The 13,266-nt window shown below is 45.4% G+C and overlaps 1 protein-coding gene across 6 annotated transcripts in view; it reads left to right on the forward strand.

Annotated features, from left to right (window-relative positions):
* LOC133283087 (splicing regulatory glutamine/lysine-rich protein 1-like) overlaps window positions 1-10,182 on the forward strand; it is a 49,889-nt gene extending 39,707 nt beyond the window's left edge. For 4 of the 6 annotated variants that reach the window (XM_061479564.1, XM_061479565.1, XM_061479569.1 and 1 more), the window contains one exon: window positions 9,683-10,182. In XM_061479564.1, coding sequence (XP_061335548.1) covers window positions 9,683-9,871 — 189 coding nt within the window. In that variant the 3' untranslated portion in view covers window positions 9,872-10,182. The remainder of the gene's footprint in view (window positions 1-9,682) is intronic. The other 2 variants (XM_061479566.1, XM_061479568.1) reach the window with 1 other exon arrangement.
* The last annotated feature ends 3,084 nt before the right edge of the window (window positions 10,183-13,266 follow it).

Raw genomic sequence — 13,266 nt, forward strand, 5'->3', positions numbered from 1 at the left:
CCCAGTCAGGCAACTTGTTCACTCACTCCCAGTGAGCGGTGCCGGGCTGACAGCAGTCGAGGGCCCCCTCCCCCCCCAGGGCTCTCCCCTTCCCCGCTCCCGGAGGAACGGGGAGGAGGATCGAAAGAGTGCAACTCCCATGGGTTGAGACAAGAACAGTCCAGCAAACAATGTACAACACAAATCACCAACGACAACAATGATAAGAGAAAATAACAAGGGAAGAGAATACAATACCACCGGCCAAGAAATGAGTCCCACCTGGAAGCCCGTGTCCTTCCGGGTAACTCCCAGTTACCCCCCACCCCGGGCATGATGTGCTGTGGTATGGAATACCTCTTTGGCTAGCCTGGGTCAGGCACACCGTCTCTGCTTCCTCACGGCTTCCCTTCTCCCTGGCAGAGCATGAACCTCACAAAGTCCTTGGTCAGGGTAAACATCACTTAGCAACAACCGAAAACATCGGTTTCACCAACACTGTTCCCAGGCTAGAAGTCAAAACACAGCACTGCACCAGGTACCACGAAGGAGAAACATGACTGCTACTGCTGAACCCAGGACATTATCACCCCTTATTCCATACCATTCACGTTTTCAATACACCATCGCTCTCCCACATATATACATCCATATACATACAGACCAAGAGAAAAAGATCATTTTCTTAGTGCATGGGCCAATCCCTATAATGCTGCCGAGTCCATTCAGTCCATGATGTCAGGTTCCATCTCTTGTAACAATCTTTCAGGGCAGGAAAGACTGTGTGCAGTATTGAATCGTTGCCTGCTGATGCTGGTCGTTCCTTTACTGCAGAACTCATCCGGTTCTATCAAAGTTCATTCTCTGTTGGGATGATGGTTGGAGGGAAGTCAGAGCTAGTCGCTGGTGACCTGGAGACATCTAGTTGATGAGCTATAAAAGTATTACACAGCAGGCAACAGCATACAATTGAGTTCACGGGCTGTTTTCCCCTAAAATCAAATCCCCTTGAGGTATACATCGGACTTCCCCATCTTCCCGCATTACCCACCAAGTATATCCAGGTCCCTGGGCAAAAGCAATCCCACAAGTGGGTTTGGCTTTACCTGAAGCAGGAATAACCCAGACTGTCTTCCCCAGCAAATTTTTCATATGCACCACGGGAACTTTGTCCCCCTCTACAATATGTAAAAGTTCTGACTGGGCTGGGCCAGCCCTGTTGGCAGATCCTCTGGTGTTGACCAACCAGGTGGCCTTTGGGAAGTGTGTATCCCAATGCTTGAAAGTTCCCCCACCCATTGCTCTCAGTGTAGTTTTTAACAGCCCATTGTACCGTTCGTTTTTCCCAGAGGCTCGTGCATGGTAGGGGATGTGATATATCCACTCAATGCCATGTTCTTTGGCCCAAATATCTATAAGGTTATTCCGGAAATGAGTCCCATTGTCTGACTCACTTCTCTCTGGGGTGCCGTGTCGCCACAAAGTCTGTTTCTCAAGGCCTAGGATAGTGTTCCGGGCAGTGGCATGGGGCACAGCGTATGTTTCCAGCCACCCGGTGGTTGCTTCCACCATGGTAAGCACATGGCGCTTGCCTTGGCGTGATGTCGGCAGTGTGATATAGTCAATCTGCCAGGCCTCCCCATATTTATACTTCAACCATCGTCCTCCATTCCAAAGAGGCTTTAAGCGCTTGTCTTGTTTAATTGCAGCACATGTTTCACACTCATGAATAACCTGGGCAATAGTGTCCATTGTTAAGTCCACCCCTCGATCACGAGCCCATCTATATGTTGCATCTCTGCCCTGATGGCCTGAGGTGTCATGGGCCCACCAGGCTAAAAATACTTCACGGATCAGCTGATGGATGGGAATCAGGGAGTCTCGGTTGGTGCGATATTGCCGCCGGTGCACTGTTGTGGTCGCAACTGGCACTTGTTGCTCTTCGACTTTCAGCAACCCCACAGCAGAGGGATCTTCTGAGAGACCAGGCAAGGTGGACAGCTGCTCAATTTCCTCAGTCTCCAAAGCAGCAATACCAAAAGCCCACCGGTACCCTTTTGGGTCTTTGAAGTACCCTCTCTTGAGGTAGTCTATGCCGAGGATGCATGGAGCCTCTGGACCAGTCACAATAGGGTGCTTTTGCCATTCCCTCCCAGTCAGGCTGATTTCAGCCTCCAGCACAGTCAACTCTTGGGATCCTCCTGTCACTCCATAAATATAGATGGGCTCCACCCCCTGACATCTTGATGGCATCAGGGTACACTGTGCACCGGTATCTACTAGAGCCTTATACTTCTGTGGGACTGATGTGCCAGGCCATCTGATCCACACAGTCCAGTAAATCCGATTGTCCCCTACCTCCACCTGGCTGGAGGCAGGGCCCCTCTAATGGTCATCACAGTGTTGGACACTTAAGTCGTGGTAAAAGGGATTCTTCGTTATCACAGGAGCTGGAGTAAAATCAGCTCTTCCATTCCATCTGGGAAACTGCTCACCAGAGACTGAAGCCGTAGCTCTCATGGGACGATCAGTCTTGGCCCTTGCTGCCCTCTTCAGTTCACTCACCCGTTCCTCCAAAGCTGAAGTAGGTTTTCCATCCCACTTTGTCATGTCTTCTCCGTGATCCTGCAGGTAAAACCATAGGGTACCCCGTGGTGTATACCTCCTGTATCTCCTCTCTTGAACAATAGGACGCCTTTTGTTAATAGCTGAGACGTGTGTTGGTACACGTGAGGAGCTGGATAAATCAGATAGATCGTCCCTCAATTGTTTGAGGTCCTGGGACAGTTTTTCCACAGCTGAGATGATGGAAGGGGTGAGATTGTCTTCGAACTCTCGGAGTTTATGAACCATTTCATCCGCTGTTAGTGGTACTATGTCATTCCAGGTTACTGTTGCCAATGAGTGGGCATATGATGACGGTGCATTCCGTGTAAGTTTTCGCCACATGGGTCGTGTACATTCAACTTCATCTGGATCTATGGGTGTATCCCCGTTATTCGGCTTGATGTGATAGATCATCTCTACGATGGCTGATTCCCTCAGAGACTGGATGCCTTTGTCTATAGTAGTCCACTTGGCCAAACGACTCATAACATCGTCCTTGTATGGAAACCTTTCTTTCACAGCTGCCAAGAGCCGCCTCCAAAGGCTGAGGGACTTTTTCTCTCTTGCAATTGCTTTGTCAATTCCCCCTCCTCTAGCAAGTGATCCCAGCTGCTTGGCTTCTGTACCTTCTAGTTCGTGACCATCGGCCCCATTGTCCCAGCATCGGAGTAACCAGGTGATGATGTGTTCCCCTGGTTGACGGGTAAAATCTTTTCGCATATTCCGCATCTCGGTTGAGGTCCGAGGTCGAGAAGTTACCTCTTCTTCTTCTTCTTCTTCGTCATGTGATGATGACTCCTGATCAGATTCTGGACCGGGTGGTGAATTCATTGTTTCTTCATCTCGCTTCACCCTTCTTGCCTCTTTTTTGCTTGTTCTCTTGCGTACAGGGGCAACCGATATTGGTACGAATTGGTCCTCTGGTTTGGCTGCAGTAATTATCACTGTGGTTTGAGTAACAGCTGTACTTGTTGCTGGGGGTGGTGCAGCTGCTGTGCTTGGAGCTGGGGTAACCGCGCTGTCTGTTGCAGTCGAAGTTTGAGTAGCTGCTGTACTTGCCACTGGGGTAGCTGCGCTGTTCATTGCAGCCAAAGTTTGAGTAGCGACTGTACTTGTCGCTGGGGGTGGTGAAGCTGCTGTGCCTGGAGCTGGAGTAGCTGCGCTGACTGTTGCTTTGCCCTCAGATCCACCGACATTCTTTTCCTTTTGAAGGTGCTGGATAGTGTTGAACAAGGCCCTGTAAGCATAGGCCAAGCCCCAGCACGTTGCCATGATTTGTCCATCTCTGGTATGGCCAGAATGACCACACACCTCATTTAAGTGTTTTACTAATTCTTCTGGATTTTGCAGTTGTTCGGTAGTGAAATTCCAAAGTACTGGAGGGGCCCACTGACCTAGATACTTGCCCATACTATCCCACACACCCTGCCACTCATGGCTGTCCAGCCTCAAGGAAAATCTCTTGGTCCTCCTACATCACCGTTTGACCCCAGACAAGACCCAAACCTGACTCTGCCTAACTCTTGAAATCAGTCGTGGGCAAAACACACTCTGTATGCGTGCTAGCATGGTGATTCCCATCACCATCAGCAAACAAGTCTCAACAGCATTAAAAGGCCATTCAAAAAATTCAAAACTCTCAAATGTAAATGGTCTGGGGGGACGACTGGGAGGGTAAAAGGATGTCTCCTTCACAGGTTGAGCACCCGAGAAGAAGAAAAAAGATGTGTAATTGCTAAGCGCTTCTATTATATACCACCCAAAGTATAAAGGTGGTGACCACACTGGGAACATAAGCCAGATCAGTTTCATGATCAATGATTCTATTGTATTGCAAGTCATTACCATAAAGTACAATGAGACAAAAACCTTAGCCCAAGCCCCACACTTGAAAAACACTAATACAGCAAATACCGGATGGAAGTAAGATATGATATACTGAAACTGTGAGATCAAGAGGAACAACCTTGAGAGCCAATAAATCAGCATTGTGACGAGTGACTATTAATCCGGTCAGATCTGTTCTTATCTCAACCCCTCGTGCCCCACGTTGGGCTCCAAAAAGAACTGTCATGGTTTAAACCCAGGCAGGTAACTTGTTCACTCACTCCCAGTGAGTGGTGCTGGGCTGACAGCAATCGAGGGCCCCCCTCCCCCCCCCCGGGGCTCTCCCCTTCCCCGCTCCTGGAGGAATGGGGAGGAGGATCGAAAGAGTGCAACTCCTACGGGCTGAGACAAGAACAGTCCAGCAACCAATGTACAACACAAATCACCACCGCTACTACCAACGACAACAATGATAAGAGAAAATAACAAGGGAAGAGAATACAATACCACCGGCCAAGAAACGAGTCCCACCCGGAAGCCCGTGTCCTTCTGGGTAACTCCCAGTTACCCCCCACCCTGGGAGGTGGAAAAGAGAATTGCAAGAGTGAGAAAACTTATTGGTTGAGATGAAGGTAAATAAGTTAAACCGTAGACTCATGGAATGGTTTAGGGTTGGAAGGGACCCTAAAGCATACCTAGTTCCAACCCTCTGCCATGGGCAGGGACACCTTCCACTAGACTAGGTTGCTCCAAGCCCTGTCCAACCTGGCCTTGAACACTGCCAGGGATGGGTCAGCCGCAGGTTCTCTGGGCAACCTGTGCCAGTGCCTCACCACCCTCACAGGGAAGAACGTCTTCCTAAGATCTACTCTAAATCTCCCCTCTGTCAGTTTAAAGCCATTGTCCCTTGTCCTGTCCCTGCAGGTTCTTGTAAAAAGCCCTTCTCCAGCTTTCTTGTTGGCCCCTTTAGGCATTGGAAGCTGCTCTAAGGTCTCCCCAGAGCCTTCTGTTCTCCAGGATGAACAAACCCAACTCTCAGCTTGTCTCCATAGCAGAGGTGCTCCAGCCCTCTGAGCATCTCTGTGGCCTCCTCTGGACTCGCTCAAGCAGGTCCACATTCTTCTTGTATTGGGGCCACCAGAGCTCAACGCAGTACTCCAGGGTGGTTTCACTAGAGCAGCGTAGAGGGAGAACACCGCTTGTCCCTGGTCACCACTTGGATATCAAGCCATCAACCCCAAGTCTTTGAATGCGACTGTCCAACCAATTCCTTATCCACCAAGTGGTCCATCTGTCAAATCCATCCCTCTCCAGTTTAGAGATGAGGATGCCATGCGGAAGGGTGTCAAATGCCTTGCAGAAGTCCAGGTAGATGACATTGGTTGTTTGGTCTTCCCAAGTAACCATTTATGTGTGATGGAGTCCTGCTTTCCTGGAGATGGCTGAACTGCCTGCAAATAGAAAGCGATGAATTCATTTCTTGTTTTGCTTTACTTGCATGTATGGGTTTTGCTTTATGTTTTTGCAACATGAAGAAGGCCAAGGTACTCAATGCCTTTTTTGCCTCGGTCTTCAGTGGCAAGAGCTGCAGCCACACTGCCCAAGTTGCAGAAGGCAAAGGCAGGGACTGGGAGAATGAAGAACAGCCTGCTGTAGAAGAAGAACGGGTTCAAGGTCATCTGAGGTATCTGAAGGTTCACAAGTCTATGTGACCTGTCAAGATGAATCCGTGGGTGAGGAAACTGGCAGATGAATTTGCCAAGCCATTATCCATCATATTTGAAAAATCGTGGCAGCCTGGTGAAGTTCCTGCTGACTGGAAAAAGGGAACTATAACCCCCATTTTTTAAAAGGGAAAAAAGGAAGGCCTGGGTAACTACAGACCAGTCAGTCTCACCTTGGAGCCCCGCAAGATCATGGAGCAGATCCTCCTGGAATCTGTGCTAAGTCACATGAACAATAGGAGGGTGACTGGTGACAGCCAGAATGGCTTCCCTAAGGGCAAATTGTGCCTGACAAATTTGGTGGCCTCCCATGATGGGGCAACAGCATTGGTGGATAAGGGAAGAGCAGCTGACATCATCTACTTGGACTTGTGCAAGGCACTTGACACTGTCCTACATGGCATCCTTGTCTCTAAAATGGAGAGACATGAATTTGATGGATGGACCACTCATTCAATTAGGAATTGGCCGGATGGCTGCACTCAGAGTGTTGTGGTCAGCAACTCGATGTTCAAGTGGCAGGCAGTGACTAGTGGTGTTCCTCAGGGGTCAGTATTGGCACCAATCCTTTTCATCATCTTTGTTGGTGACATGCACAGTGGGATCAAGGGCACCCTCAGCAAGTTTGCTGATGACACCAAGCTGTGTGGTCTGGTTGACACACTGGAGGGAAGGGATGGGATCCAGAGGGACCTTGACAGGCTGGAGAGGTGGGCCAGCGCAAACCTCATGAAGTTCCGCAAGGCCAAATATAAGGTCCTACATGTGGGCCGGGGCAATCCCAAGCACAACTACAGTCTGGGCAGAGACTAGAGAGAGCAGCCCTGCGGAGAAGGACTTGAGGGTGTTGGTCAATAAGAAACTTAACATGAGCCGGCAGTGTGCACTTGCAGCCCAGAAAGGCAACCCTGTGCTGGGCTGCTTCACCAGCAGCATGACCAGCAGGTTGAGGGGGGGGATTCTTCCCCTCTACTCCGTGCTCGTGAAACCCCATTTGGAGTACTGCATCCAGCCCCTGGGCCCCCAACATAAGAAGGACATGGAGCTGTTGGAGCAAGTCCAGAGGGTAGCCACGGAGATGCTCAGAGGGCTGGAGCACTTCTATGAAGACAGGCTGAGAGAGCTGGGCTTGTTCAGCCTGGATAAGAGAAGGCTCCGGGGAGACCTTAGAGCAGCTTTCCTGTACCTATAAAGGGGCCGACAAGAAAGCTGAAGAGGGGCTTTTGACAAGCACCTGTAGGGACAGGACAAGGGGAACTTCCTTTAAACCAACAGAGGGGAGATTTAAAGTAGATCTTAGGAAGTTCTTCCCTGTGAGGGTGGTGAGGCACTGCACAGGTTGCCCAGAGAAGCTGTGGCTGCCCCGTCCCTGGCAGTGTTCAAGGCCATCGAGGATGGGGCTTCATCCTAGTGGAAGGTGTCCCTGCCCATGGCAGGGGGTTGGAACTAGATGAGCTTTAAGGTCTTTTCCAACCCAAACCAGTCTGTAATTCTATGATGGTTCTATAATAAGCAGTACATCAAGCAGCAAAAGCAGAAGGTAGCCAATAACAAGCACTAGCCTCTAATATACAGTAAAGCAAGCAAGCTACATGGCAAGCACAGAAGCCTGCCAGTTAATAGCTAAATAGAAGCTGTAAATTCCATGTGGCACATTTCATTTAAATCTGTTGTTATCTTGAACCCTTCAAGCCCCCCACTGGGTGCTAAAAAGGAGTGTTGTGGTTTAACCCCAGTTGGCAACTAAGCCCCACACAGTCACTCGCTCATTTCTTTTCCGCCGGTGGGATGGAGGAGAGAATAAGAAAGATAAAAGTGAGAAAAATCATGGGTTGAGATAAAAACATTTTAATAGGTAAAGCAAAAGCTGCACATGAAAGTAAAACAAGGAATTCACTCACCGCTTCCCGTGGTTAGGCAAGTGTTCTGCCATCTCCAGGAAAGCAGGGTTTCATCACGCATAATGGTTACTTGGGAAGGCAAATGCCATTGCTCTGAACATTCCCCTTTCCCCTCTTCCTTCTCCCAGCTTTTACTGCTGATCATTATTATTATTGGTGGTACTAGTAGTAGTTTTGTATGATACTTTAGTTACTGGGCTGCTTTTATCTCAACCCGTGGGATTTGCATTCTTTCGATTCTCCTCCCCATCCCTCCCAGAGCAGGGGAGGAAGAAGAGGGGGGAGTGAGTGAGTGAGTGAGCGGCTGTGTGGTTTTGAGTTACCATCTGGGCTTAAACCATGACAGTGTGACATCATATGGTATGGAACATCCCTTAGGTCAGTTGGGGTCAGCTGTCTCAGCTGTGTCCCCTCCCAACTCCTTGTCCACCCACAACCTCCTCGCTGGTGGAGTGGGGTGAGAAGCAGAAAAGGCCTTGGCTCTGTGTTAGCACTGCTCAGCAGTAACTAAAACATCCTGTGTTATCACCACTGTTTTTACCACATATCCAAAACATAGCCCGATAATAGGTACTGTGAAGAAAAGTAACTATCCCAGCCAAAACCAGCACAGGCTTTCAAGCTGGAATGACTCTTTATAAACTTTAACTCTGCAATTCACCGTCTCCCTGCTTGCTTTGGTCCTGGGCTGCATACTGGGATATTGGAATCTGCAGGAGTAAAGTTGAAGATTTGAGGAAGAGTAGTATGAAATTTTTCTATTGCAAAATAGGAGATGTGATTAAGAAAAGAAATATCTTCAAATTGTTTAATCTTACTGAATCCTAGAATAGTTAGGGTTGGAAAGGACCTAAAGATCATCTAGTTCCAACCCCCCCGCCATGGGCAGGGACACTGTCCAACGCGGCCTTGAACACCGCCAGGGATGGAGCATTCACAACTTCCTTGGGCAACCCATTCCAGTGCCTCACCACCCTTACAGTAAAGAACTTCTTCCTTATATCTAATCTAAACTTCCCCTGTTTAAGTTTGAACCCGTTACCCCTTGTCCTATCACTACAGTCCTTAATGAAGAGTCCCTCCCCAGCTAAATCAAGTCACCTAAATCAAGGTGACTCTTTTCACACGCTTAAGTAATTGTCTTACCCAAGAACTCAGTTACCTGACAAAAAATATGGAAAAATAAAAAAATTGTTTTTATTTAAAAAATATGGTGAAGTCTTAATTTCTGAAACTGTTTCTCATAGGTCCCATGATGCTGCTTGTTCTGTTTTACCTGAATATTGATCTTTAAGATAGATGACTATGACAGTGATTTCTTGGGTGACAGGTTGTTATAACTGCCTAATTTCAGCCTATTGCCTTTTTCTTTTTACTGTTTTGTGGTTGTTTGTGGGTTTTTTTTAGTTTTGTGTTTTGTTTGTTTGGGGTTTTTTTGTTGGTTGTTTGGTTGGTTTGGTTTTGTTTGGTTTGGTTTGTTTTTTTTGAGCTGACACCTATGTTCTGAAAATTGCTGAGATAAGATAGGCATGTAAAAATTGAGGCAATCAAAATACCAAGAAGTGGTTGGAAGTCATATCCTGTAATGCTAAGAATATGATTATTTTCTTTATTTTCTTTTTTTAATAATTTTATCTTTGGTAGGACAAAGACCACACTAAAGAGGATCTGAATTCAGAAACTGACAAGGAAGTAGGCAATAGAGATACACGAATGACAGATGAAGCCAAACTACAACAGAATGGGAACTGTCAACCAAATGATGAAAACCTGTCAATTAAAATGGAAGAGGTTCAAAGCAAAGAATGGACCTCTGACTCAACTAAGAAATGAAATCCAAAGCTTTTAATTTCCCAGTATGAGGAAGAAAATGTCAAAGTAATCAACCTGAACATGGTGACGGTGCTAGTAGCTCTTCCAATTCTTGTGATAGCTTTGTCAATTTCTTACTGAAAGGACAAATACCATCAGAACTATTAATCTCTGAAAATCCGTGCATTTCCATGATGGCTGTACTTATTCATAAAATGATTTGTGTTAAGTTTTGCCATAAGCTGTTACAAATAAGTAGAAACTGAAAGATGTAAACCTGTACTATCAAAAAAAACTGGATATGCATTGAAGGTTATTTAATATACTGCTTATTGATGAGTTTGTGTTGTTTTACTTTGTGGGTTAAAAAAATCCACAAAGTTTTCAATGTATGCTGTTTGTGCTTGGAAATGGTGCATAAATATATGCGCTTTCTTTTGTTGTAAATTAAAACTATAGAAAAAGGGGTTTTAAACATAAGCATAGTTTTACAGTTCTTATGTTAAATGCGCACTGACTAGTTTGTTTTCCATGTGCTCGCTGCTTGAAGTTCTTGGGTTTTATTTAAAACTATTTCTTATTAATAACCTTAAAATGAATATTTCTTTTGAACAATGCATGCTACTTTTCCGTTCGTAGAAGAAACATCACCATGTTATAGGTAATAGGCTAGTTTACTGGGTTATTTTGGGGTTGTTTTGTTGTTTAATTTTGTCCTTCCAGAAGTGAGCATGTCTGTATGATATTAGAACTTACAGCTTTGTTTTGAGCTGTACTGCAGTGTGTCTGTTCAACTGAAAATAGTACAAGTGTCATTATGAAAATAATTTTTTCCCATTTGTTGAAAAAAAATATGGGAGCACAAGCAGAAGCTTTAGTGCCTTCTTAAAATAATGTGTCATTTTCTAGAAATGTATATGTGCTATTACTCATTTTCAGCTAAATCTTAGAATCATAGAATAGTTAGGGTTCGAAAGGACCTTAAGATCATCTAGTTCCAACCCCCCTGCCATGGGCAGGGACACCTCCCACTAAACCATGTCACCCAAGGCTTCGTCCAACCCAGCCTTGAACACTGCCAGGGATGGAGCATTCACAACCTCCCTGGGCAGCCCATTCCAGTGCCTCACCACCCTTACAGTAAAAAGCTTCCTCCTTATAGCCAATCTAAACTTCTCCTGTTTAAGTTTTAACCCGTTACCCCTTGTCCTATCATTACAGTCCCTAATGAATAGTCCATCCTCAGCATCCCTATAGCCCCCCTTCAGATACTGCAAGGCTGCTATGAGGTCTCCACGCAGCCTTCTCTTCTCCAGGCTGAACAGCCCCAACTTTCTCAGACCCCTTGTCTTTATACAGGTGGTGCTCCAGCCCCCTGATCATCCTCGTGGCCCTCCTCTGGACTCGTTCCAACAGTTCCATGTCCTTTTATGTTGAGGACACCAGAACTGCACACAGTACTCCAAGTGAGGTCTCACAAAAGCAGAGCAGAGGGGCAGGATCACCTCCTTCGACCTGTTGGTCATGCTCCTTTAGATGCAGCCCAGTATACGGTTGGCTTTCTGGGCTGCGAGCATACACTGCCGGCTCATGTTAAGTTTCTCATCGACCAACACCCCAAGTCCTTCTCCTCAAGGCTGCTCTCAATCTCTTCTCTGCCCAACCTGTAGCTGTGCCTGGGATTGCTCCGACCCAGGGGTAGGACCTTGTACTTGGGTGTAGTACCCTGCGCTTGTAAATCTTACATGAACTCTGTTGCTCTTTTGACACCACTGTACTGTAGACAAGAATGCAAGTTATTTCTCAGAATGATTGTTTGATTCACTTGTTAAATACTGAAGCTCCATTTTTACTTTTATTTTTAGAAGTGATTTATAGGTGAAAGCAAAGATGCATTTTTGGGGACCACCACTGTACAAAAGTAGTAGCTGAATGCAAAACATTTTCTGATCACCTGCATCAAAGACAGCCCTTAAGACATTTAATCGATGTTTGGATGGCCTTAATTTTTACTTCTCCATCATCATTTCTGATACCTCTTGGGTGATATAAAAGGAGTTGCATGCAAAGCTGAGGGGATAAATATTTGGGGGAAATAATTTCTAATTTACACAGGAGTTATATGGTAGAGATTCTTTTTTCATACCCTAAAGAGAAAGCAGTTTTGTCAAGGTAAAACATGGCTTCTGTTCTCCAAACTAATTTAATCAGTTTCATCATTGAGAGATTCCTTAAGTCGCAACTTTAGAATTTATACTTAAAATCAAGTAGATTACTTTTAGTACTACTTAATACAGTTAAATTATTTCATTGCCTTACCTCAGGGAAAGAATTACTTTTCAGTTAAAAAAAAACCCCACCTGAATAGCATATTAGCCATTCACTTTCAATTTGTTTCTTTTCCTTTGTATAGTTAATTCTTACAAAAAAAAAATAAATATAAGCTTATTACAGGGAATGAAAAATTTGCCCAGTTCCTAAGGTAATGAAACACAATTTGATTGTGAAGCTGCTTAATCACTCTTTTTCTTTTTTTCAATATGATTTTATGTTCTTGCCACTTTGTGCATTTAAGACTACAAAATGCTTTACTATGTAAAGTATAAACAGTCATTTCTGTGATGCTTAAACCACATGCTGTTGACTGGTAGGCAGCTTATTCTGATAGAAGAATGACAAATCCGTATGCTTATAGAAAGACCGTGAAGGATTATGTCTCACAACAACAGCCTTCATTTATGATGTGTAAGTAGCATAGAGCAAAGAGGTTCTTTGTATACTTGTTATCTTTGGTACCATCTCACTAATAAAAGTAAGTATTTTAGAGGGAAGCTTCTGCTGTTATATACTTTTAGTTGATCTGGTCTTCTTCAAGCAGTTTCTTTGATTTGAAATGAAAATATGCATGTATTGTTTATGATATCTTTGAAAAGCTAAGTTTCTCCTTGGGAGAAATTAGAATTCTTGTATCATGTTTCATCTGAGATTAACCCCATGTAATGAAATTACATAGCTCTATTATGCAACAGTTATGGAATATGTAAAGGGTTGTATACAGTTAGCTAAGAAACATGCCTTTGAAAATTTAATAGTTAAAGATAGCAACATTACGAGCTGACTTAGCACATGTCTAAGTCCATATGCAGCACGTTGTTATATTGTATGTGAATTAATCTGGGAGGCCAGGTCTACTGGAGGCTGGTGAAGCCAATTAAGAGCTTCTTTGGTAGGAGACTTGCCAGGCTGGTCAAGGCAGCTTTAAACTAGATGTGTGTAGGAGGGGGGGCATCAATCCATCCCAACACTCCCAGTCAGTTGTCATCACCCGTAGTACATGCTTGGAGCGATGCAGAGCTGCTTCAGCTGCTCCAGCCAATGAGTCTGGCTTTATTTGGAGCTAGGCTCAGATGCTGCTA

Source organism: Pezoporus flaviventris, unplaced genomic scaffold, assembly GCF_033815535.1.
Source record: "Pezoporus flaviventris isolate CSIRO_AGI_PZ_B2104156 unplaced genomic scaffold, CSIRO_AGI_Pfla_v1 ptg000153l, whole genome shotgun sequence".
Lineage (NCBI taxonomy): Eukaryota > Metazoa > Chordata > Aves > Psittaciformes > Psittacidae > Pezoporus > Pezoporus flaviventris.